This window comes from Dermacentor variabilis, unplaced genomic scaffold (assembly GCF_050947875.1).
Source record: "Dermacentor variabilis isolate Ectoservices unplaced genomic scaffold, ASM5094787v1 scaffold_13, whole genome shotgun sequence".
NCBI lineage: Eukaryota > Metazoa > Arthropoda > Arachnida > Ixodida > Ixodidae > Dermacentor > Dermacentor variabilis.
This window is the reverse complement of record NW_027460291.1, coordinates 36,281,391-36,305,976: the sequence shown is the minus strand read 5'-3', so window position 1 is coordinate 36,305,976 and position 24,586 is coordinate 36,281,391. Positions and strand designations below refer to the sequence as shown.

The 24,586-nt window shown below is 48.9% G+C and overlaps 1 protein-coding gene across 2 annotated transcripts in view; it reads left to right on the top strand.

Annotated features, from left to right (window-relative positions):
* Positions 1 to 1,662, top strand: part of LOC142566760 (tRNA (34-2'-O)-methyltransferase regulator WDR6) — a 247,736-nt gene extending 246,074 nt beyond the window's left edge. For both annotated transcript variants that reach the window (XM_075677651.1, XM_075677650.1), the window contains one exon: positions 1,480 to 1,662. In XM_075677651.1, coding sequence (XP_075533766.1) covers positions 1,480 to 1,594 — 115 coding nt within the window. In that variant the 3' untranslated portion in view covers positions 1,595 to 1,662. The remainder of the gene's footprint in view (positions 1 to 1,479) is intronic.
* Positions 1,663 to 24,586: the final 22,924 nt, after the last annotated feature.

The following is a 24,586-nucleotide window of genomic DNA, read 5'->3' as shown; positions in this document are numbered from 1 at the left end:
TAAAAAGCCTGTGCTAGCTCCACCAGTACTGCTTGCACGTGGGGCTTATGCACTTTGGTGGACATAATTTTCGCAAACAGATAGTCAGCACATATTGAATTAGCAAAAATTTTTTTAAAAGGCATTTTGAATATTGCATTTATGGTATATGTTTCTAATAAACCTGAATACAATCATATTCAAAAACTACTTTATTTCACACTTCGAATGTGTTTGTGTTTCAAGATATTCATAATGTCAGTACTCTAATTTCGCGTTCGGAGGTGGGAGTCACAATAGAGACGAACCCCCTACATGATGTGTCCAATTGCTGGGAAAGGGGAAAGCTAGTCTTGTTCTTGCCAGTCAAGAGCAGGAGCACAGCTGTTACAGCTCCACCCAGCTTCTAAAGTGGCATGCTGTACGGAATCAGCTACGTCATATGAGAGGGTTCATCTTCGTGTCGGGTCTCGTGCCTTGGACTGCAAAATTGGCATTTTGAGTATCCACTTTGACGATGAATATTTCTGAACACAAATGCTTTAGAAGTGTTCAATTGGAGTTGGCCTCGAATATGATTCAAGTTTCTAAGACAAACCTATGGCATAATGGCAAAATTCAAAAAGTTAGCAGTTATTTACTTGTTCATGAAAGTTGTGTCTGCGAAAGTGCATAAACCACCTGTGCAAGTAGCTTTTGCATAGATGCCTTTTTTCTTTAATTAAGTTACTAATAGCTTAACTTGTGCTTATTAATTTTAGAGGCTTGCGGCACTTCAAAATTTGGGGTTGGCATTGTGGCTACTTTGAGTACCCTGTATACTCAACTTTTCATAATTGAGAGACCAAAACAAGTCTCGAAACATATTTTTGATAGTCTTACGATTCAGACTAGGTTAGTTTAATTTTTTTTTTTGTCAGCGATCTTCAAGATGTGTACCTCGACTTGTTATAGAGGGTCATCATAAATTCACAGTGTACTGTATTTAAGCCCTTAATTGGGTAGGAAAGCTTAATGGAAAGAAAACTGCAGTCGTGCATCATTTGTTGTGCTATGGCAAGAACATATATCAGCCTATCTGCAATTCTTTAGAAAACAAAAGCTTGATGGAGGGAGCTTCCCATGATGGTGTGCACTGCATGAAAGCCCAACAACTGCATCTGTTCAGGTGCACATTTCGAAGTTCCCTCTTCCCGATACAATTTCATTCCAGACATTGCACTTTACTGGTCAGAAGGCACAAAATCGAATGCACACGAGGAATACCCGCAAGGCAAATGAGAAGAATTGCTTTTTTTTTTTTCACAGAACATGAAACTTCAGAAGTATAATTTTGTTTTGTATGTTCAGTCATCACCACTTTTACGTACCTGCTGTTGCGTGCTTTGGGTTTGCATTAGTGTACTCTACCTTTCTGTGACATTTGTTGCACACAAACTCTGCACACCCTTTTTATTCATGACTACGACTACAGTGTCCTGCACCTTTCTTCCCTTATAGGAAAAGCAATGAGGATGTGGTCATGGTGGTGGGAGGTGAGGGCTTGGACGTGACCCTGTACGCTGCCAAAGCCGAGGAGGCCATGATCAGCCAGACGGGTTATTACCTGGCCTAGCGCTGAACCTGTTCACCTTTTTAACTGTACAGATGGAATTTTTATTAAAATAAATCAAGTGCCATGCATATGTTATCATGGACATGCACATTAAGGTGAAATGGCACCACTTTTTGTTTCACATTTATTTTCATGGGTTTCTTACTGCAACTGTTTGCTAAAGGGGTAAAAACGCAATTAAGTTTCGTAGCAGCCATGAGTGCTAGAGTTCACTGCCTACACAGACCTGAAGAGATATACAAGATCACACCTCTGGGGTTGCGATGTTGCAGCGGGAGAGAAATGTAATGTTTCGCTTAGAAAGCAATATTGAAGCAATGGCCTTATTGCTTATAGGTGGTCAAGACAATAATATAGCGAGAACGCAAGTTATTTTCGTGAATACATTGCTCCTGGGTGCATATTTTGTAACATTCCATTCTTCTTAATTATGTGTTGCAATAAAGGTGGCTTCTGACACAATCACGAAGTGTGAAAGAAATGTAGAATTAGATGGATTGTTATAAAATAGAGCCCATATTCTTTCTTTGTTGTTTTCTTACATAGAGCATGCGTGTTCATGAGCAATACAAGAGGGAACACCAAATTCATTTCTAAGCAACGGTTACTTATGATTTGTGAATTTGAACGTGCCATGTTAATATGTAACAAGTCGCTTGTCCATTGAACGTACTGTTGAATGCTTTTAAGATTTGTGAATCTGAACGAGCCATGTTAATATGTAACAAGTGGCTTGCCCACTGAACATACTGTTCAATGCTTTTAAGTGAGGCATGTAACCACTACAACCTCTTGAAAGCAATTTGCTTGTTCCACTTTATGTTGTTTGAGGGTGCACCAAGCAGCCTTAACATATAGAAGATTACTATAATGGCACACTTAAAGGTCGGTCTTGATGTGCTGGTTTTGAATTTATTTGATGACAGTGTTATTGTTTTGTTTCTTTAATAGTGGGAAGCTGGTTTTGAGTATATGTTAATTTACACTTCATGGTAATTATCTTAAAGGGGTCTTTAACCACTTTTTATCAAAGTCGAGAAACGCATTGGAAGTTAAATTAGACTATCTCATAAATAATTTGCTGCAAGAAGTACTTCAATGTGTTCAGCAGAAGTGGAGTTATTGGTAATCAAAGGTCGCCTATGATCCCCTTTACGGTGCTCCCACTCCTTCTTCAATGCCTTGCACTGCGAAGGCTATGGTGAAGCGGGGCGTGCCTACCGCGCTCCACCTTCTAAATGTCACTGTAGCACGCAGTTCAAATTTGATTTTGGATGTTCACGTAGATTCCATTATGTCCGATTTTGGCGCCTACGACGCGCCAAACGCCCTTGTCCTCGGTGAGCCGCAGTGCACTCAGCCAGCACAGCCAGCTAAACAGCCAACGGACTCGTCGCAGCACCCGTGGCGGCCGTGGTATCTAGGCTACATAGCAGACCGCAGCCACATGCAACTGTAGTGTGTTATGCACAGCGTTTGCTTTGTGCACGACAGGACTTGAGTGCACGCTCGCACTCCCATGCTCCAGTCTGGCCGGCCGTGGTATGTGGTGCGGACCGGCATTGTCCTGCACCAGCTTGACAAACGGGTAGGGACCACATCCAAAAAGCGAAGTCTGCCAAGGCATCATGCCAGGAAGTGAGCGCGCGTGTAGTCTGACCTTGAGTTTTGCGTAGATTGAGGCTAGAATCTAGAATGTTCAAAACTAGTCGAAATTAGCGAGACTCGATGGGTACGACATTGATAAGCAGGGTGGCTATAAGTTTAATTCCGACGTGGGCATCTGCAGCCGAGCGTGAGCAGATGACAGTAGGCTTCTTCCGGAAGTACATAATTATCGAAATTCAAAAGCAGATTTTCGCCCACTTCAGCCTGTTCATTAAACTGCGTCAATAAATATACACAGTAATAGTAGGACGAAGCGCACTGATCCAAACACCCTTCTTAATTGATGTCGGCTATTGAGCAGCCGCACATGCAAATCTGCTATGGGCTACCTTCTATGGTCAGGCGGTGCAGCGATCGGCTTAGCTGTCAGCACCACCTCTTGAAAGTTCCGCTAAACGCCGAGGTGGCCACTGCTACGGAGGCATGCTTTTGCAGTGCTCGTTTGAAACGTGCTGGTCATTTTAAATTGTGGTTTTAAAGGAATCGAAAACATCGATGCTTACTTTGGACCACCGACGCTTCAGAAGCTATGTCAAGTTTACAACTACAACAATGTATATCAGGCCAAAAAATTCAACAGCACGGACATCACAGCGAGGTGCTTAAATTAAATTATGGGGTTTTAGGTGCCAGAACCACAATCTGATTATGAGGCATGCCGTAGTGGGGGACTCTGGAATAATTTGGACCATCTGGGGTTCTTTAACGTGGACCTAAATCTAAGTACACTGGTGTGTTCGCATTTCGCCCCCATCGAAATTCGGCCGCCGTGGCCGGGATTTGATACCACGACCTTGTACTTAGCAGCCCAACACCATAGCCATTAAGCAACCACTGCAGGTCGCGAAGTGTTTGTCACAACAAAGTAAGCATGCTTACGAAGTCAAACTCAAAGTAAGTTAGCAAATAATTATTTTATGCCACTTAAGTGAGCAAATACGGCCGTAGACTTCTTTCAACTGTCATTTGTCGTTTCATTACTTGGAGCATGCCTTGCACCTCATAATTGTCATAACTGTAGAGGTTTTGGCGAAATGGCAGGTAAGTGCTTTTTTCTCCATTGGCAAAGTGCCTCGAGCATATTCTAGTATTGTCGTTCGGGCTCGAATGTGAGAGGGCATTACTGCTGAAGAGTAATAGAGAGCAATCAGCTGAGACTAAACAATGTGAACACTGAACAAATATATGCTAGCGTGCGCAAGAGAAATGCTAATTTTTGAATACTCGATGTGTGCAGTGGTGTACTCCAACCTTAGTTGTGTTGTTCTAAGCTCGAGAAAACATCGGCATGCATTAACCCGGTTCCAGCAGTCACGTCTTGATCTTGGCGCAGGAAGAAGCACAATGCATACAAAGCTCCAACATGGAGCGCTTACAAAGCTAGGTTTGACAAGTAGCAACCACTGCACGTTTGTTTTGGAGCAAGACGAGTTAAACAACTATCTAAAGTAATTTACAACAGCGGGAATCAGTTCACGCGTATTTATGTAGTGTGGGGTCTCTCACACCCATACTCTTGGGACAAAGGAACGACAACACAGTAGTGCAAACAATCGCAAGGGCATTTATTGCACCTTTCGTAGATCAATGCCTGCTAGCCAAGTTGCTATCCACAGAACATGCCGATGGGCGCGCGACAAATCGAAGTCCGACTTGCCGCGACCGCATAGCGAGCGAATATGTTCGCCCCATGCTGGATCCCAACGCCTGGTCGTTCGCATGTACGGTCACGCCAACGGTGGCGCATTCCAAGGCGGCCACGCGAGACGGTCTCGCAGAAGGAGGGGTCGCAGGATTTTGCGCGACACGGGCCCCTTAACGCTATCATGTTGAAAGAGTAGTGCCGCGCAAGACGGGCTCTGCGGCGATGACCGCTACGAGAGGGCGCCAGCGGGCCGATTTACGCTCGAGCCGCCCATCGCCGCAAGCCGCACCGCACGCTTGCGGTTGCGCGAAAAATTACACGTATCCAGCACTTGTGCACAAATTACCGTTTACATTGTGTACACAGTGTATACCTTACACATTGTAAACCGAAATTTGTGCTCAAGTGTTTGATACGTGCAATCTTTCGCGCGACCGCACGCGTGCGGTGCGGCTTGCGGCGATGGGCGGCTCGAGCGTAAATCGGCCCTTTAACCCGGCCTAGGAAACTCGGCCGCTCCGGTGGCAGTAGAGTTACTGTATATGCTACCAAAGGTAGCAGAGTTGCGCGTCTGTTTTATCACGCCGCTAGCGCCTCTATTGGCCGAACGTCATCACGTGGTAATCAAGCAACCATGCATTGCGGAGAAGCAGATGCCCGGGCCAATTTTTGTATTTCCGCCGCTGCAGCGAACTGGATTGACACAAGTTATCGCCAGTCAAATTTAAAGCGAATCCGGCCGATCTTGGCGTTCGCTGTTCGCGTGCGCGCTATTGGCGGCGAGGAGTTACGGAGTCGCCATCTATCGGAAGCGCCTCGCTGGCGTAGTATTAGGGATCACGCGGCGCGCTCCTCATAGGTTTTGCTGTCAGCGCTCACTGAAAACACCCCGCGCGAGCTCTCCCGGACATTTCTGTAAGTACTTTCGAAACGAAAGAAGTTTTTTACTGTCTAAATAATAATCTTGGGCAAACTGAAAGCACAGAATCGTTTACAAACGCTATCTCTTTACCGAATACGTACAGTGGATGCAACGCCACTGCGCGCAGTCGCCGCGATGGAATCTCCGAACCGGCTTCTTGCGTGAAAGGTAGGCAAACGCTGAGAGCAAACTATGTGAAATATGTTCTTATAGTGTTTGTATAACTTAATGGAGCGTAATAGAATTAAGCCTCAATGCAGCGATCGCACAGATTCGCAGCGACCGACTGCGCGTCTGCATGCTTGTCCGCGCACTGCTTCGCTTTCGCCGCGTGCGCGTTTTCGCGCCGTGCCATGAGCTTTAGGCCGCAGAATACGAGCATTTGACAGTATACAAGCAACCATTGTTGCGTGGGTGCTATGAGGGCTGTTCAAAAATAATTTCATTGTAAAGACTTCGACGCCTACGGGGATGTGATGTGCCGTTGCGACGATTCGATCTTTTTTTCTTCTAAATTCTTGGACGTTTCAATATCATTCCTCGAGTTGCGTCGCACTGTATGTTTATCGGCGTTCTCAGCGTGCGATTTCCCGCTGCTTCTTTTTTGTAATCCAGTGCATTAATTCATAACACAAACATGACCATATGCCATGCTTTTTTTAATGTGCTTCTTACCGCTCCCTTTCCACTCCAGTGAACTTGCCAGTATCTATAGCATGGACAAGTTTATAGACCAAACCGTCATGACATCAGACGGGCAGCGGACTCGGGCGAGCGTCTCAGTGCGCGTTTTCCGAACATCGCAGACCCGGCGCCGTAGCAGAAATCTTCCTCGCGTCTGTGCTTGCTGCATACCCGATTTGTAGCCGATGATTGCCGGTTTTATGTTTCGTGAGCCAAACTTCACGTAGCTTGTTGTCCTGCGGCTACGTGTGAATCAGGCTGACACCGGGCTTCGTTGCGTACGTCCGGCAATGCGGCACTGAGCAGTAGCCTACCATGTTGCGCGCCTTCAAAGGCAGCCACTACCTATTGTGCTTTCAAGCGTTGTAAAGGAGACGCTCGAAGCGGGAAAATCTCGCCACTAAATGAGGACCGCAGCGTACGAGGGAATTTAAACTCTCGTTTTCAGCTCGCTTCGGCGCGCCCGAAGCAGCCGACGTGGCCGCTTTGTCCACGTGATCCCTCCTAGCACGTCACGCCGACGGTGGCGCCAGATTTTCCAGTGGTGGAGCTCGAGGCCAATTGCAAAACCCAGTACTCAATATCCAGTGCAGCGCCGGATTATGGACCCATGTGCCGCGCGATGGATGCTGGGGCGCTGGGCAGGCGCGGCGTACTGGGAGGGGCTGGGTATTGGTTCGAAAAACAGCTCTAGCGCGTTAAATACGCGGTGCCTGGACACCGTATATATATATATATATATATATATATATATATATACGGTGTCCAGGCACCGCGTATTTAACGCGCTAGAGCTGTTTTTCGAAAAACAGCTCTAGCGCGTTAAATACGCGGTGCCTGGACACCGTATATATATATATATATATATATATATATATATATATATATATATATACGGTGTCCAGGCACCGCGTATTTAACGCGCTAGAGCTGTTTTTCGAACCAATATATATATATATATATATATATATAGAACAGAAAGCAACAGAGAGCGTTTTGGTGCAATAAATAAAGAATGAACAGGCTCTGACCAGGATTCGATCGTCGGACCTACAAATCCCAAGCCCGGTTCTCTACCACTATGCCCCGCCAGGATCCGAACATGCACGAATAACTTTCCACGTCAAGGAGCCAGAAGCAGATTTAGTTTCACAGAGCTAGGTCTCGCTCAGTCATGGTAGACGCACTATCGCCCAGCAACTAAAACTCGCGCCTGTACCACAAAGAAAATATTGCTGTCCATATTCAGTAGCATGCTCGGAAGTGCCACAACACTGATTTTCACTTGCGATTGGCATTTTAACTTCGAAAAAAGTCCTAAATGAATCGCCGACCCGGGACGCTGTATGGGCTGTTACTACCGACTTCGATAGCCGTTTCTTGTTCTTCGCGCGATGGATATGCAACGTTTCCTAAGTTCAGTGAAGCCTTTCAGTCAACACGTCTGTCTAGTCATATATCTTCGTCAGAGAAGCGCAGGCTAGTGCTGGGAGCCTTCGGCGATAGCACATATAGCTGTGTTTATGACGCGTCACATCGGCGGTCATCGCTTCTTGTGCTGGCACTGTAGACATGAAAAAATTGTTTATTTAGGAACATTGATGCGAAAGCTAAAATATGGTCATTTATCCTTCTTAGACTTCTTGATTCCTGAGCCTAGACTCGCCGAGAGCGTGCAGACGGACTCGGCGGATACGCTTGGCCTAAGCTTCGGTGGGGACCGATCTCGGCGCCTTTTTCTTGACGATCTTATTCAGTCACATGTTTCGATGCACTTTGTTTGCGATTAGGCGGAAAAGCAGCCCACAAGCGATGCAAAAGCGTCCACGGTCGATCGACCATATGGTAGGCATGTCGCCTGCAAAAATAGAGTGTGGCTTCGCCGCACAGATTTGGTTGCTTCCCAGGCAAGATGGCGGACCTACGCGCAACTCTGCTACCTTAGGTAGCATATACAGTAATTCTAGGTGGATGGATGGATGGATATTATGAGCGTCCCCTTTGGAACGGGGCGGTGGGTTGCGCCACCAAGCTCTTGCTACTATACGGCCTAATATCCTACCTAGGTTAAACAATGAAAAAAAAAAACACTATGAACTACCACGCCCAAATTTTCTGATCCCCAATTGCGAACTGTGCTTTTGTACGTCTCCGTCTTCTGTCGTTTCCCTACTTTTCTTCCACCAATTCTCCAGTCGCCTCTTACTAATGTCTATTGCGGACATGTTTGCTTTACCACTGCTCCCTTTAAACCCAAGGGCTTCAAGGAGGCCAGTGGTGCCTAAATCGACCGCTGGGTAGACGTCTTCACATTCTAATAAAACATGCTCCGTAGTTTCCCTAGCTTTACCACAGCAAGCACATGCTTCTTCTTCCTTCTTATATCTCGCTTTATAGGTGCGTGTTCTAAGGCATCCCGACCTCGCTTCGAAAAGTAATGAGCTTCCCTTTGAGTTATCATAAATGGTTTCTTTCCTGATTTCGTTTTTTCCTCTTAGGTAGTTACTCATGGCAGGTTTCTTTTCCATTGCCGCCACCCATGAGATTAATTCAGCCTCTCTGGCTTTCCGCTTGACCTTCTTTGTTGCTGTGTTGTCCACCCTACAGGCCGCATACTTGCTGGTAAGCTTCCTAGTTCTTTTCCTCCACTGTGAATCAATGTTTTTCCTGTACAGATACCTGAACACTCTCCCAGCCCATTTACTTTCTTCCATATTCCTCAGCCGTTCTTCATACTCAATTTTACTGCGAGCTTCCCTCACTTCAAAACTAGTACAGCCCATATCACCCTGCACAGCTTCATTTGTAGTCTTCCCGTGAGCGCCCAATGCAAGGCGACCCAATGACCTTTGGTTCCCGTCGAGTCCTGATTGTACGTACCCCTGATTTATAGCAAACAACCGCATTTCCAAAAGTAAGTCCTGGAACCATTACACCTTTCCACATACCTCGGAGTACCTCGTACCTATTGTATCCACATAGCGCTCTGTGCTTCCATTATGGCTGCATTTCTCTTCCCCTTTCCTTTTATGGTTTTTTCCTGCGTTTCAATATATCCATTGCCTTCGTTTATCCATATACCAAGGTATTTATATTCTGTTACCCGAGGTGTTTCTTTGCCCTGTATCTCCACTGTCTGTTCACTGTTTTCATTGAATACCATAACACCTGATTTTCTAGCACTAAATTTTAAACCTAAATTGTTGCCTTCCTGTCCACATATATTAGCCAGACGTTGCAAATCACTTTGCTTGTTAGCTAGCAACACAATGTCGTCCGCATAAAATAAACCTGGGAGTTGCTGCTGTATTACTGTACCCGCCTGTTTGTATGAGAGATTAAACCCGATATTACTTCCTTCTAGCGCCCTCTCCATCCTCACCATGTACATCATAAACAGCAGCGGGGATAAAGGGCACCCCTGCCTCGGTCCCTTGTTGATATGAACTTTCTCCTCGCTCCTCATCCCTTCCCATTCAACGCAAACGGTATTTTCTAGGTAAATCTCTCAAAAGCTGCATACAATCGTTGCCTAAGCCTTCCCCTTCCAGAATATCCCACAGAATCTTGCGGTCTACGTTGTCGTACGCTCCTGTAATGTCTAAAAAGGCCACACACAACGGTCTGCTTTCGATATTTCAATACACTGAATAAGAACAAACAAGCTCTACCTACCTATTACCTACCTACGCCTACCTATTCTGAAGCCATTCTGAACCTCTCCCAAAATGCCATTATTCTCTGTCCATGCTTGAAGCTTTAATTTGATTGCCAGCATTGCTAACCTGTATATTACCGATGTAATTGTCAATGGTCTATATGAGTGAATTCTGTCTTTCTCCCCCTTACCTTTATAAATTAAATTCATTCTACTTTGTCGCCAACTGTCTGGTATTCGTCTATCTTTTAAAGTTTTTTCCCACTGCTTTCACAAGAGCTTCCTTACTTTTTGGTCCTAGTTCATTTATCAGCCTAATGGGAACCTCGTCTAGCCCTGTGGCTGTGCGCTTAGGAATTTCCTCTTCCGCTTTCTTCCAGTTTAAATTTGTCAGCACCAGCTGCTTTTCCCCTTGGGTCTCTTTCATGCTCTTTTTTTCATCAAGTATAACCTCGTCATTGCCTTGGAAAGATTCGGCTGTTGCTTTACGGATGTAATTTATTGCTGATTTTCCTTCCAGTCTGTTTTCATCTTCGTCTAGGATATGTTGTTGTATTATTGTTGACTTCCTGCCTAGTCATTTTATGTGGTTCCAAAATATTCTAGGCGCGGCCTTCTTTTTCTCACGTATTTCTGACAACCAACGTTCACTTTCACCTTTTAATTTTGCTTGCACCAGTATTTGAACCATAGACGTTTTCTCCCGGTATATTACCCATTTACTAGTTACTTCATCCTGTGGCAACTGCGCCTTCTTTGCCTGCCTGTGCTCTCGAGATGCTTTCTGTCGTTCGGCGATCGCTTCTCGTGTCTCCTTGTTCCACCAGATTTTCGGTTTCTTTTTTCCTTTCCAACGAACATGTTGTTTCTCTTTCCGTATTGCTGTCGTTATTACACTTAGAAGCTCACCATATTCCCACTATTGGCCATTTGCCAAGTTCTTCCTCAACTCTAGTGACTGTATTTGCTATTTGTTCAGCGTTCAAATTTGGACTGGCCATTTTGCTCTCCTTGCTCTCTTTCCCAACAACATATCCCATTTTCAATATGATGCGTTTATGGTCACTCCCTATGCTGTTAAATCCTTCCTCATCGATGACCATTTCTCTCAATTTATCATGAATTCCTTCTGTCATCAGACAGTAATCAATGGTCGATTGCCGGTTTCCCACTTCCCACGTGATCTGTCCTTCACACTTCGGCCCTTTATTCACGATCACGAGGTTATGTTGCTCACAAAGGTCCAGCATTGACTTCCCATTATTGTCGGTATAGCCATCTAAATCCTGTATGTGGGCATTCATGTCACCTAATAGGACAATTTCAGCACCACTCCCGGAACCCTTAATATCAGCGCTTATGCATTCCAGTAACTCTTTATTCTTCTCTGTGCAATTTTTTCCGGTCCACAAATACGTAACGCCCAGTCAAGTTTCTTTCCCACTCATTGTACCTGATAACCAAAGATGCTCTTGACATTGTGAATTTACTCTTTTCCATTTGGCTCCCTGATCGATGAGCGTTCCGACTCCCCCTCCCTTTCTTTCCGACTTACTTTTGTTGCACCCCCTTCCCAAACACAATTCTCAAAAACTGGCGGCTCTTCTGAGTCTCTAAAGTGCGCTTCTGTAACCGCATACACCCCTATTTGTTCTCTATGTAACTGTTCCTCAATCTCTGCCCACTTTTCTTTTCTTTTCTTCTGCCGCCCTGCATGTTTATGTAGCCTATTGCATGGCGAGCTCTTTTTCTTGCTTTCCTCCTTCTGTTATCGACGGCGATGCTCTTCTGATGATCCCCTAGGGGACCTTCTTCATTACTATCTACTCTGACCTCCTGAGCGCCCGCGGGCCCCCTAATAAAGCAACAGCGTAACCACCAAGTCGCCAGCCCACTTCTCGTGCTAACCTGTAATTGAAGTGGATCCCATCTCGTTTAAAACCACCACAACTTCTAACTTCCCTGTTTACTTCGACAACCTCGAAGCCTTTCTCTCGGCTCATTTTTCACACTGCCCCATTAGCAGCCACTACGGCTCTTTGTACGCGACTGTCACGCACAGGCACCTCCGGCACCGTGCACACCCCGATCTGCACCTGAGGGGATAGCTCACGCAAGTCGTCCACCCCCTTCGCCAAGCGCTGGGCTAGTCCTGGCCCTTTCCTGTTTAGGACGTCATTTAGCCCACCAGCTACTATGACGAGGTTGCGCACGTGGACATTTTCCGCGAGCTTTTCTTTTGCTCGCTCCATGACAGAACCCAGTGTGCGCCCTGGAAATGTCCCTACCGCCACTCTTTTGTCGCCTTTCGCCCTCTCCACAATTGCTTTTGAGCACCCAGCCAGGTTTGAATCGCCAGCGATAATCACCCTTTCACTTTCTCCTACCTCTCCCTGCTTCCCTCTGTCATTTTCCGCGTGATTCGGACTCGACAAGGGACATTGTCCCCCTAGGCTCCTGCTTTTTCCGCGTAGCGGCCTCAAGGTAGGTGCCGCTCTTTCCAGCTAACCCTTCATCACCCTGCCTGCGTTCGACGTATTTCTCTGACCCTCCCTCGCATGTCGTGTCGGGGGTCTGCGTTCCATTGTCACGCACATTCTCGGTCACAATGGCGGCCCTGTTCAGCTTTTCCTCGGCTGCTTCAAGTCGTTTTTCAACTACCTTCCGTGCCTCACGCTCCATGTTTAGCTCATTTTTGAGCTCTTGCACCTGTTTGAGACGCTCTTCCTGGAAAGCCTCCATTTTCTGCAGCCTAGTATCGACATCACATGTGTACCGGTTGTTTCGACGTCCTCTCCATTCTCATCAGTCTCCTCATCTGCCTTGAATGGCGTGCGCGGAGATGCACGCCATTCGACACGGTTTCTTCTGAGGACTTCCTTCGGTGAGTGGCCTTTGCGCGGAAACTGTGGAACTTTTTGCGTAGACCACGCCGCGGCGACGCGGGTAGGCTTAGGCCTAACCCGACGAAGAGGCGCATTATGCCTGAAGTAGAAATGGTGGTAGGAGAGGAAATCTCCTCCGAAGAAGCCAACAGCCCAGGCTGGACGACAGCGTTGGGCAAGAACAAGAAAGCCCGGCAAGAAACACCAGTTTCCACGAGCAAGACAACCCACGTGGGCTCGAAGGGTGGCTGCCGCACGGCTGCCCCGCAAGGCGTGTTGCATCGTCTCGCAGCCTCGTCGAGGCTCCCGAGACTACCTAGGGAGCACATACGAATTATTGTCCGCCCAAGGGGCGGGCTGGACGTCAAGAAGATAAGCCAAATCAAGCTGGCTCAAGCCTTGGCCATGGCGGCTGCACTAGCCCCCCACAGAAACTGAGGGCGACGTAATCTGCCTTAATTTCTCTCAAAACGTTCTCGTCGTCTCCACCCCGGAGAAGAAGAACGCCGCCGCTCATGCAGGAATCCAGCAACTCCGCATAAGCGAAGGACTATACAAAGTGGCCGCATACATAGCGGCCCCAGACAACACCTGCAAAGGGGTCATACGAGGGGTCGACGCAGACATTAGCGAGGCCCAACTCCAGCGCATGATTGTCAACCATCGTAACCCGAAGGCTTTGGAAGTCAAACGAATTAAGAACACCACCACAGTGGTCGTCCTCTTCGACGGCATGAAAGTGCCTAACTATGTCATGTGCGGTGTCAGCCTTCTGCGCTGCACGCTCTACAAACGCCAAACCGAGGTGTGCTACGCGCGTGGCGGCTTGGGACATCGCGCGGACGTCTGCCCCAACCCCACCAATGAGGATTGCCGGGGCTGCGGACTAAGCTCACCACCCGATGACCACCAGTGTTCGCCGAAGTGCGCCCTTTGCGGAGGCCCGCATCTTATGGCGGATAAAACGTGTAAGCAGCGCTTTCAAGTCCCATACGTCGTACGCAGACGCCGACGGCGCCGTAAGCGCGCCAAGAACAAGCACCAGCAGCAACAGCTGGCCAACGAACACGGGCCACGTGGCTCCAGCGCGGCGGGAGCCCCCAGGAGGGAGCGCTCCGTCACGCCCTCTGGTCGACAACGCAGCCTCTCCAGAGGGCGCTCTCGTTCCCGAGGGCGCTCTAACTCCCGGGTTCGGATCCAGGAAACGCCAATCTGGGCCGATCGTGTCAAGTGGAAGCAGAAGACGCCGGCTTCAAAGATAACGCAGGTAGCATTGCCGGAGCATAAAGTTGATCCCAGAGTCGCTCATCTCATGCAAGAGAACGCTCGACTCAAAGCAGAAATGCAGCAGATGAGGGCCGACTTTGAGTCTTTCCGTAAGTCGTACCCTTCGCAAGTCGAGAAGCAACCGGTGCCCCCCTCAGGGGAACCACAGGCGTGCTCGGGTAAACGTAGGGCCGCGCCCCCAGAGGGGGACGCTGACTCTATGGAGACCGAGTCCAATAACAAAGACTTAGCAAGCACGGAGCGGGCAATTCAGCAGCTCGCTGAAAGCGTGACTGTCCTACTTAAAAGGATGGCGTCCCTGGAAAGTGCACAGACCGCGTTAGCTACGGCTAGACAGCCTTCGAGGGAGCCCCGTCGGGCACCTTTACCCGCAAGCGCCGTACCCGTCAACAAGACGGTGGAATGGCCAATCCAAGGCAATCACCATGGCGGTCAATCCCAATAAGCTGGTTGTGTGGCAGTAAAACTGTGCCAGTTTCTAACGGCGCAAAGCTCCGCTGCAGCAATTCGTTTCGGCACAGGCGGTCAAACCGCACGTAATTCTTTTACAAGAAACCCTCGATGACGCGCCCACCTTCCGGGGATACCGGGTTGTATCGATACGGGAGGAAGGAAAGCGGGGTTTAGCAACCTTGGTCGCACGGAACTGCTCCTTTCAAGTACACAAATTACCCATTGGCAAAACTAGGGCGGAAATCATTACGGTCGAAATTATCCCTAACAATTGACTTAAGAGCAGTGTCTTCCTTTTAAACATATACAGCTCGCCGTCTGATCAACGGCAGGCATTCGCCACGATCATCACAAAGGCGGTGGCCCTGAGCAAGGGGGCCCCCATAGTGATAGCGGGTGACTTCAATGCCCCTCACAATGCCTGGGGATACCCCCGCCAATCCACCAAGGGCAATCTCCTTGTCCAGGCAGTTGCTGACTGCTCACTGGAATTGATTACGGATGCTCAATACCCGACGCGAACCGGCACGTCGGTAGTCCGAGACACCACTCCGGACCTGGCGTTCGTCAAGAACGCCCCCGGAGCAGTATGACAAAATTTGCAAGAGAACCTGGGCAGCGACCACTTCATTGTGGAGATTACCCTAACGATTAGCACAGCCCCTACCAGGGAGTTTAAAGTGACGGATTGGGATGCCTTCCGGAAAATACGGAAGGCGGACCAGACCGACTACGATAATCTCGATAGTCTGTTCACAAGACTACAGAAGGACGTACAAGCTGCGACCAAGGTGGTTAAGACCGACCTAAAAGTAGATCGTATGGACGCGCGCCTTGCGCACCTCCTAGAAGCCAAAAACTCCATCCTGCGCCGCTGGAGAACGCACAGACACCACCGCCGGCTTTGTAAGAAAATTGCGGAGCTTAATCGTTCAATAGAAACTCATTCCATGGAACTGTCCAAACAACAATGGAATGAAGTGTGCTCCTCGGTTGATGGGCAGATGAGAACGGGGGGCAAATGGAACCTGCTCAAACACTTACTCGACGATTCGCAAACGAAAAGCAATTATAGACTAGCCATTGATCGCATAGTTCATAATCAAAAGGCGGCGGGCGTATTTGAACACGTCCTCCTGCAAGAGTTGGCCGAAAAGTATCTTCCGCTGGGCCACTCCGGTGACGGGGATTATCCTTGTTATCACGGGGGAGCGGTGGGGGAGCTCGACGCCCCCTTCACGGAATCCGAAATCTGGGAGGTGCTCCAAACGCTCAACGGTCGCTCTGCACCGGGCCCGGATGGCATCTCCAGTAAGCTCCTCCGCAACTTGGACGAACAATCAGTTGCGCTGCTCACCGGGGAGGTCAATAAAATTTGGGAAACGGGCCTGGTCCCCGACTCCTGGAAGACAGCCTCAGTGGTGCTCATCCCGAAACCAGGCAAACCTCTTGCGCCGGAGAACATGCGGCCCATCTCGCTCACGTCCTGCGTGGGTAACGTGGCCGAACATGTCATTCACAACCATATATCTAGGCATATAGAAAATAATGAGTTATTTCCTCACAACATGGTCGGCTTTCGGCCGGCACTCTCCACACAGGACGTCATGTTACTTATAAAGAGGCAAATCATTGATGTCGACACTAGAGACACTCGGGGAATCCTTGCTCTAGACTTGTCCAAGGCTTTTGATAACATCTCGCACCGGTTCGTAGTAGACGCCATCTCGGATCTGGGCCTGGGGCCACGATTCCATGCGTACGTTAGCTCCTTCCTCAGGGATCGCAAGGCCACTGTCAAAATAGGGCAAATCAAATCGAAGGAATTTACATTGGGAGCGAGAGGCACCCCGCAAGGGGCGGTCATCTCTCCCCTACTGTTTAACATCGCCATGAAGGGCCTCTCGGACAGACTGGTCACAGTAAGAGGAACGGGTCACGCCCTCTACGCGGATGGTATTACCGTGTGGTGCATGGGAGGGTCTGACGCTGCAGTTGAGAGTGCGCTCCAAGAGGAACTCGACATCACAGAACACTTCCTACTAGACACGGGCCTGAGTCAGTCACCAACCAAGTCCGAACTTCTATTGTATAGGCCCACCCGACGGGGGGGTTAGGTGCTCCACACCCTTAGATCAAGTTCCCATAGCCCTCTATACGAGGGACGGACAACAAATTCACAGAGTGGATACCATCAGGGTCCTCGGACTCTTGCTGGAATCTCGCGGGGGCAACTCACAGACTATAGCCCGCATTACTTCCAAGACGGAGAATATGCTTCGGCTTATCCACAGGGTCTCGAACCGCAGAGGGGGTTTAAGCGAGAGCAATCTACTCAGACTCTACCACGCGTTTCTGATGAGCCTCGTTAACTATGTAGCCTCCGCGTTGCGCTGGTCTAAACGGGACGAGGCCAAAATCGACGCCCTCATGCGCAAAAGCATCAAGCGCGTGCTGGGTTTACGACTCACTACCAGCACCGCGCGTCTCATGCAACTAGGCATGCACAACACCCTATCAGAGGTGATCGAGGCCCAACGAGTGGCCCAAATAATACGACTCTCATCATCGCGAGCAGGGAGACGCATCCTCGAATCCGTTGGATGTGGTCACCAGGAAATCACGCAACGTGACCCTACCACCCATGGTCCAAGATACGTTCAAGGTAGATCCCATGCCACGTAACGTCCACCCTCAATACAATGTACGGCGACGGGTAGCCAGGGCTCGTTCCCTGTTGAAAGCGGCTGCTGCCACTCCGAATCTGGCATGTTTCGTTGACGCCGCCCAGTACGAGTGCTCTGATCACTATGCCATAGTTTCGGTTGACTCCAATGACACTCATTAACTCAGCATCCGTGCGGAAGGTTTCTTCAACAGTAGCCGAGCAGGTTGCTATAGCTATAGCACTGAAGGACCCTTTACGTCCCAATATCTTTACAGACTCCAGGTCGTCAGCCCGAGCGTTCGCCTCCGGCTCGATCTCAAAGGAGGCGGCGGCCATCCTCGGCAGCGAGGGGGCTGCTGGTTTTCATAGCCTCAAATGGTTCCCGGCCAATATGGGAATCAATGTGCACTCTGAGGTTGTTAACGCCAATGAGTTGGCCCATGACTGTGCGCGAGGTCTTACACACCGCGGCAGTTCAGGTGGACTCACGGGCGGCGACTTAGGACTACAGGGAGTCGCTTCTCACCTTCCATGAAATCTTGACACATTATCAACTTGCTCGGCGGGCCTTTCCGCTACCACACCCTAAACTTAATAGACCACAATCGTCGGCGTTTCGCATGCTTCAAACGGGGTCATTTCCCTCCAGGGGCCGATTCAGTCGCTTCGCGCCTAATGTAGAACCCCACTGTCCAGAGTGTGGGGAGGCGTACTGCTCCTTATCCCATATGCTCTGGCGATGCCCTGCGTTACGCAGCTCATCGCTAACCACTCTAACAGACTGGGAGGCAGCCCTTAAGAGCGGCGACCTCTCAGAGCAACTACGGGCTGTCCAGAGGGCCTGCGACAGGGCGGAGGACCACGATCTTCCGACCCCGACGTGGGTGCGGCCCGCGACCGCTACGGGGACTCACTGAAAAAGGAGGTACCCTAACGCCGGTTCCTCAGGGCCATTAATAAAGTTCTTTGTCTGTCTGTCTGACTCTCACCACTGTTTCAAAAACAATCAATGTCGCGGAGACCGAAGGTATGACACGTTCTCGCACGCGCTCAACCACGCGGCCACGCTCTCACTTTTCTACCAAACACGCACAGTAAAACCGCTAATAGCTATTTGTCTTGCCGCTTCCAAGCTACTATTTAAATACTACAAACACTCAACGTCCCACCCGGCTGCACGTGTTGGAACACGTGGCACGAAAGGACGCTCTAATCATGCTGCAAAACAAATGTACACGAAGCACACCCGCGCACCCGAAATACGAGATACAAAAAAAAAAGGAAAGAAAAGGAACCCCCCCCAATTACTATTTAAATGCAAAAAAACAGCAAATAAAAACAGAAGCAAGCTCAAAGCATGCACAAATCTTATGATCTCGTCGTCGCCACGGAGCCCCGAAAAGCACGTCCATCCGCCACAAAATCCAAATCGGAACTCCAAATCCAAATCCGAACTTAGTGCCTTAAGTGATGCAATTTTACTGCTAAGCATTGCATTCGGGGTGAAAGAAAAAGTGGCAGTAAAACCCCTTGATAATTTGAAAGTAGCGACACTCTCCTCCTCACGGCGCTTTCCTCCTCGATTCTTCTCTCCCGCCGGCTGCGCACGGCCCGCTTTTCCTCCTGGGCCCCCGCGGACGGGCCGCAGGATTCTATGGAGGCGTGTTATTTTGGGCCAGTTGCGCGCCCCAGTGGGGTTGAAAATTTTGAGAAATGCTAATAACAGCATTGCTAATGCTGGAGGCAACGTTTGTAAGGAGGTTGTTTTTTTCTTAAAGCCGTATGAACGGGGCATACCGATGTAAAGGGAGCTTTGAGGCGAGTTCTATACTCCAGGCAATTTTTCTGCCACATGATCAGATGCTTTACTTCGTGCGTCTGATCTAGTATTGCTTGTGACACATCCCTTTGTGTGTGGCTTAAGCCAAAGCCTTAGACCTCTGTTTCAAGGTCCCGTTGTGAGCTACAGAATATATCACGGGACCGAAGGAAGGCGGGAAGCGAACTAAAGCATGCGGAGCAGCGTATAAGAGATGATTAATGATTAGCAAACTAATGATTGATTAGTGATTGGATTAAGATGTATTCAGGTGTATTGAGGAGGATTAAGGTGGATTAAAGTCGAAGGTGCATTAGGGTGAATGAAGGTGCATAAAGGAGGACTAGGTTGGATTAAGGTCGATGAAGGTGCATTGAGGTGCATTAAGGACGACTATAGTGGATTGCGGTGGATTAAAGTGCATGAAGAAGGATAAGGGTGGATTAAGAAGGATGAAGGTGCATTAAGGAGGACTATGGTGGGCTAGGCTGAATTAAAGTGAACGAAGGAGGCTTACGGTGGATTAACGAGGATTACGGTGGACTAAGGTAGATAAATGTGGATTCGAGTGGATTAGGGTGAATTAAGGACGATTATAGGGGATTAGGTAGATTAAAGTGAATGAGGAAGGATTAGGGTTGATTAAGGAGGATTAAAGTTCATTAAGGAGGGTTAGAGTAGATTAAGGTCGATGAAGGTGGATTAGGGTGCATAAAGGAGGACTTCAGTGGATTATGGTGGATTAAAGTGAATGAAGGAGGGTTAAGGTCGACGAATGTAGATTCGGTGGATTAATGTGCTTAATGTGGATTAATTATGGTGGAATAATTGGTCTTAATACTCAATGAACCCTAATTCACCTTAGTCCAGCCTAATCCACCTTAATGCTCCTTCATCCACCTTAATCGAGCTTAATACTCCCAATCCACCTTAATACAACCTAATCAACCTACATCGCCCCTAATGCACCTTAGCCTACCATATACGGTCTTAATCCTCCTTAACCAACCCTAATCCATCATTAATCCGCCTTAATCCCTTCTTGTCCATCTTAATCCTTATTCATGCACCTTAATCCAACTTAATCCGACGTAATAGTCCCAATGTACCTTAATACACCCTAATCCCCCTCAAACCTAATCCAGCTGCATGGTCCCTAATCCACCCTAATCTACCCAAATGCATCCTAATCGGTCTTAATCCTCCTTTATCAACCCTAGTTCATCTTAATCCGCATTAATCGACCTTAATCTTCTTCTATCCACCTTAATCTACCCTAATCCTTGTTCATGCACCATAATCCACCCTAATCGGTCTTAATACCTTTTCATCAACCCTTAATCCACCATATACCGCCTTAATCCTCCCCCACCTACCTTAATCTTTATTCATGCATTCTAATCCTTCTTTATGCACTCTAATCCACCTTAATATTCTTTAATACACTCTAATCAACCTTAATTCTCCCTAATCCACCTTATGTTAATCACTAATGATTCATTAATTAACTTAGGTAATCATTCTCTTATACAGGGATGGACAGGCTTTGGGTCACCTCTGGCCTTCCTTGGGTCACGTGATACTTCCAGTTTACAACGCGATCTTGAAACAGAGATCTAAAGGCTTTCGCCTTAAAACTTACAGAAAACTGAATGTTGTCTAGCTAACGCTCATCACCTGCAATACCACGGGTATACTTGCAAATAATTTTTTCAGGGCGCAAAGCAGAATCTGCCCTTCCGACTGAATAACAACAGTTAGCGACGTGCGAGGGTATGGAGCAGCCCCAGAATATTAAGCATACTAAGGACAACCGCAACAAAAACGCTGTGAGCAGGCCGGAAGAATGAAAAAAAATGCATTACGGGATGCTTTGCTACGAGCCATAATAAAGACGCCTCAGCTCGCAAACAACGCTGTTCTTTGTCGGAACAAAGTTCTTTCAGCCAATGTCATGCAGCCACTGCTTCCTGCGCAAGCCGTCGCGCTTTCCTTGTGGTATCATAAAAACGGCATAACCATCTTCAGGCTTCTTGCTGCAGTTATATGCGCGACAGCCTGGCTAATCGCTAGCACATAGAACAGGAAACACCGCGTACATAAAGCCCCAAGGGCTTTACGCGTACAACGTTCGCTACACCGAGCTAAAGTGCCGAGCCAGCCGTGCTGAGGAGGAAAATGGCGCGAACGAAAAAGAAAAACACAAGCAAAACTCAAGATCCGCGCGTTTCCAAGGGCAACGGCAGGGATACCAATCGTCGTGCAGAAAAACGAGGGCAAAACTGGTTGCCGCGGGGGAGCGCGCAAGGGGCGAGGAGGAGGCGAGGCGGTCGCGCGGCGGCGGCAGAGTTTAAAGAGTGTCGCTACTTTCAAGTTATCAAGGGACTTTACTGCCACCTAAGAGATTCACACCTAAGAGGTGTGAGATTAATTCTCTCAACTGCGCATTTTCCCGTCTCATTTCTGCTATTTCTTGAGAAGCTGCAGTCTCCTCAGTTCCGCCGCGGCGCGACGAGCCTTTGACCGCGTCTGCCCAGCTCACCTTGTTGGTGGCCTCTACTACCGCCGGGCCGCCTCCGCTGCGGCGGGACCGCGAACGCGTACTGCTCCTGGATCTGGTTCGGGCCGGGTGTGCGGCTCCGTGATCTGGACATTCTGGTTCTCGAGCGGGCCCTCGAGCATGAACGGGGCCTGAGGGCGTCCAACTGATTCCCTCGTAGCCTCCGATGCTAGGAATTCTTCCTGTTGTCGTTGTCTTTCCCAACGTTGTCTCTAGACTATATATGGCGTCTTGAAGCGAGCCTTGTAATTCTTATCGGCCGTTCAGTGCTCACTCCCGCAAAGTTGGCAAAGGGGGTTGCACTGGTGGTCGAGACCTGGGTGGGCCGTGCCGCAGCCTCTACAGATGCGGTCCTGCGGACTGGGACACACGTCCATGCGGTGACCCAGTCTGCCGCATTGGAAGCACAGGTCAAGTTGCTTTCTGTACAACGCGCACTTTATGAGTGCGCCTCCGTAGCGGACGAAGGAGGGAACTTTGTCCGGAAAACAGCACGATAAACGTGGTGTTATTGCTGAGTCGTTTCGCAGCGATTGCCGTAGGATTCTTGGGGGTAACGACCTGGGCGGTGATGTCCCGGGGTGAGTCCTCGAGAGGTATACCCCTGATGACTCCTTTGGAAGTTAAGTCGGGTGCCGATTCATATGCGTTGGTCTAATAGGCGTGGCCGTTGACCACGAGGCGCTCGACTCTTTGGTATCGGTCTGCGTTGGCTTCACTGGGGGTACTCGCTACGATAATGTTCTGTTGTACGTTGAGGCACATGGTGTCGTCTTCCCTGCGCTCCCCGGGTATGCCAGCAGCTTGGTCGACGCACGAGGCTACTCGGGCCGCTCCTAATTCGCCAATCTTGAGGCCTCCCTTTGGGCGGATGATAATCTTGAAATCACCCTTCGGTAGATATGGCATGCGGCTGGCCTTGATCAACTGTTGTTTCAGCTTCTGCTCGCGCTTCTGCTTCCTTCCGCCGGTGCCGAGGTGGGCGCCGAAACTGCTCGTATTGGATCTCTCCACGGCTTGCTTTTTCGAGCCGACGGTACTCCAGCCCGTGCCGGCCTCAAATTCTTCTTGGGAAATGTTCTCCCCTTGCACGAGAACCTCCATTTCTTCCGTCTGCGAGCGAGCGTGGGCGCGCGCCACGTGTACTCTTTTTTCGCAGTTGCGCCTATAGGCCTAGGCTCGCGGCAGCCACCGCCGCGGCTGCCGGTGTGGCACAGACGAGAATTTGGCGTAGAAGTTCGAAAAATGGGATTCCCACCTTGAAGTTGGTATCGGCAGAACCTTGGTAACTTGCTGCGTGAGATGGTAGCAAAAACTCGGTGTGTTGGAAGTGGGATTTTTTTATGTCCCGGCACATGCTGGTATAAGTATGGGCACGACTGCGTGCGTGCCAACGCATAGCCCACGGCGCACCACGCGCCAGCTCGCAGGCAATGCCAATGCGCGGCGTAGCGTGCGCATTGGCATCGCTGGCGGTGTGCCCGGTCACGCTCTATCACCGATAACAGCTCGGCCAGATGGGAGGCGGTTTTCCGCAGCTCTCTTCTGGTCGACCAACTCTGGGCTGTCCAGCAGGCCCACGATGCGGCCGAGAGGCTCGGCCTCCCGGTTCCCACGTGGGAGCGGCCCGCTTCGTAAAGACTCACGATCTGCAGGACTTCAATAAAGTTTTGCCATACCATACACAATGCCGTCACGACTCTTGAGGAGGCAGTTCTTATATTTGACATTATTTTTACAATATTTTTTCTTGTGTTTCGAGTGAAGAACATTCCTCCTGGTGTTTTTTTTTTCTCGGACGTCTTACCTCTTACTAGCGGGAGATGAAAACCACTAAAGTGCCTAGTTGCATTCCTTCTCCTCCCGTGGAGTAGCGCATAGAGGCACCCTAGAGATGACACGGAATGAGCGCCGTGTTGCGTCGCCTTCGTGTTGTGCTTCGGTCCCCTAGCGCTGGCATCGCATCATGGCAAAGCAGCAAGCCCAACTGTACTGTTAGTACCCCACATTGTGCTTAATGTGACGTTAATTAGGGTATCATTCTTCAGCATAACGCTGTAAGGTACTACTTTGTATTGACGAGGGTGTTTGCGAAGCTCGTAATAACAAAGTCACTGTTATATGCAAGCTGAAAATTCACGCGTTAATTACATCCCCTTTATATGCTCGATCGGGGACAATTAACTCTACTGCAATATGACAGCTTTTATCACGGAGTTGTGAAATTGATATGTCAATTTGCATTTTTCGAAACTGCCACTAGTATATTTCTTTTCGTAAGGGAACTGAGGCTACAAATATCAGTTCTTTTCTCAGTGGTCACTAGATCGTACCTTTTGATTCATGCGTTCTGTGATGATCGAGCAGCAGCGTCCGCTTGCTAATTTCCAAGGATACCACAGTGATTTGGCAGCCATTGAAATACGATGTCATGCCCTTTTTCAACTGCCCGATGGAAAATTTCTCGTGTGTCGGCGACAAGTCGTTCGTGGGATGCACCGCGTAGTACAGAGAGCAAACTCTGGAGGGCTTGATCGCGAGCTTACGTTGGTCCAATGAAATTCGACAGACTCTAAAAACCAGCGCCTTTGTTCCCTGGATCCTCAGCTGAATCTCTGCCTTGCACATGCCTTACCACGGCGGGAGTTAACTCTAACGTGTTGTCTGTGCCTTGGAGTAGCCTTTACCAATGCGTACTCTTACTTCATCGGAATGGCCACAAGTCGAGAAGGTGAAGTTTGCG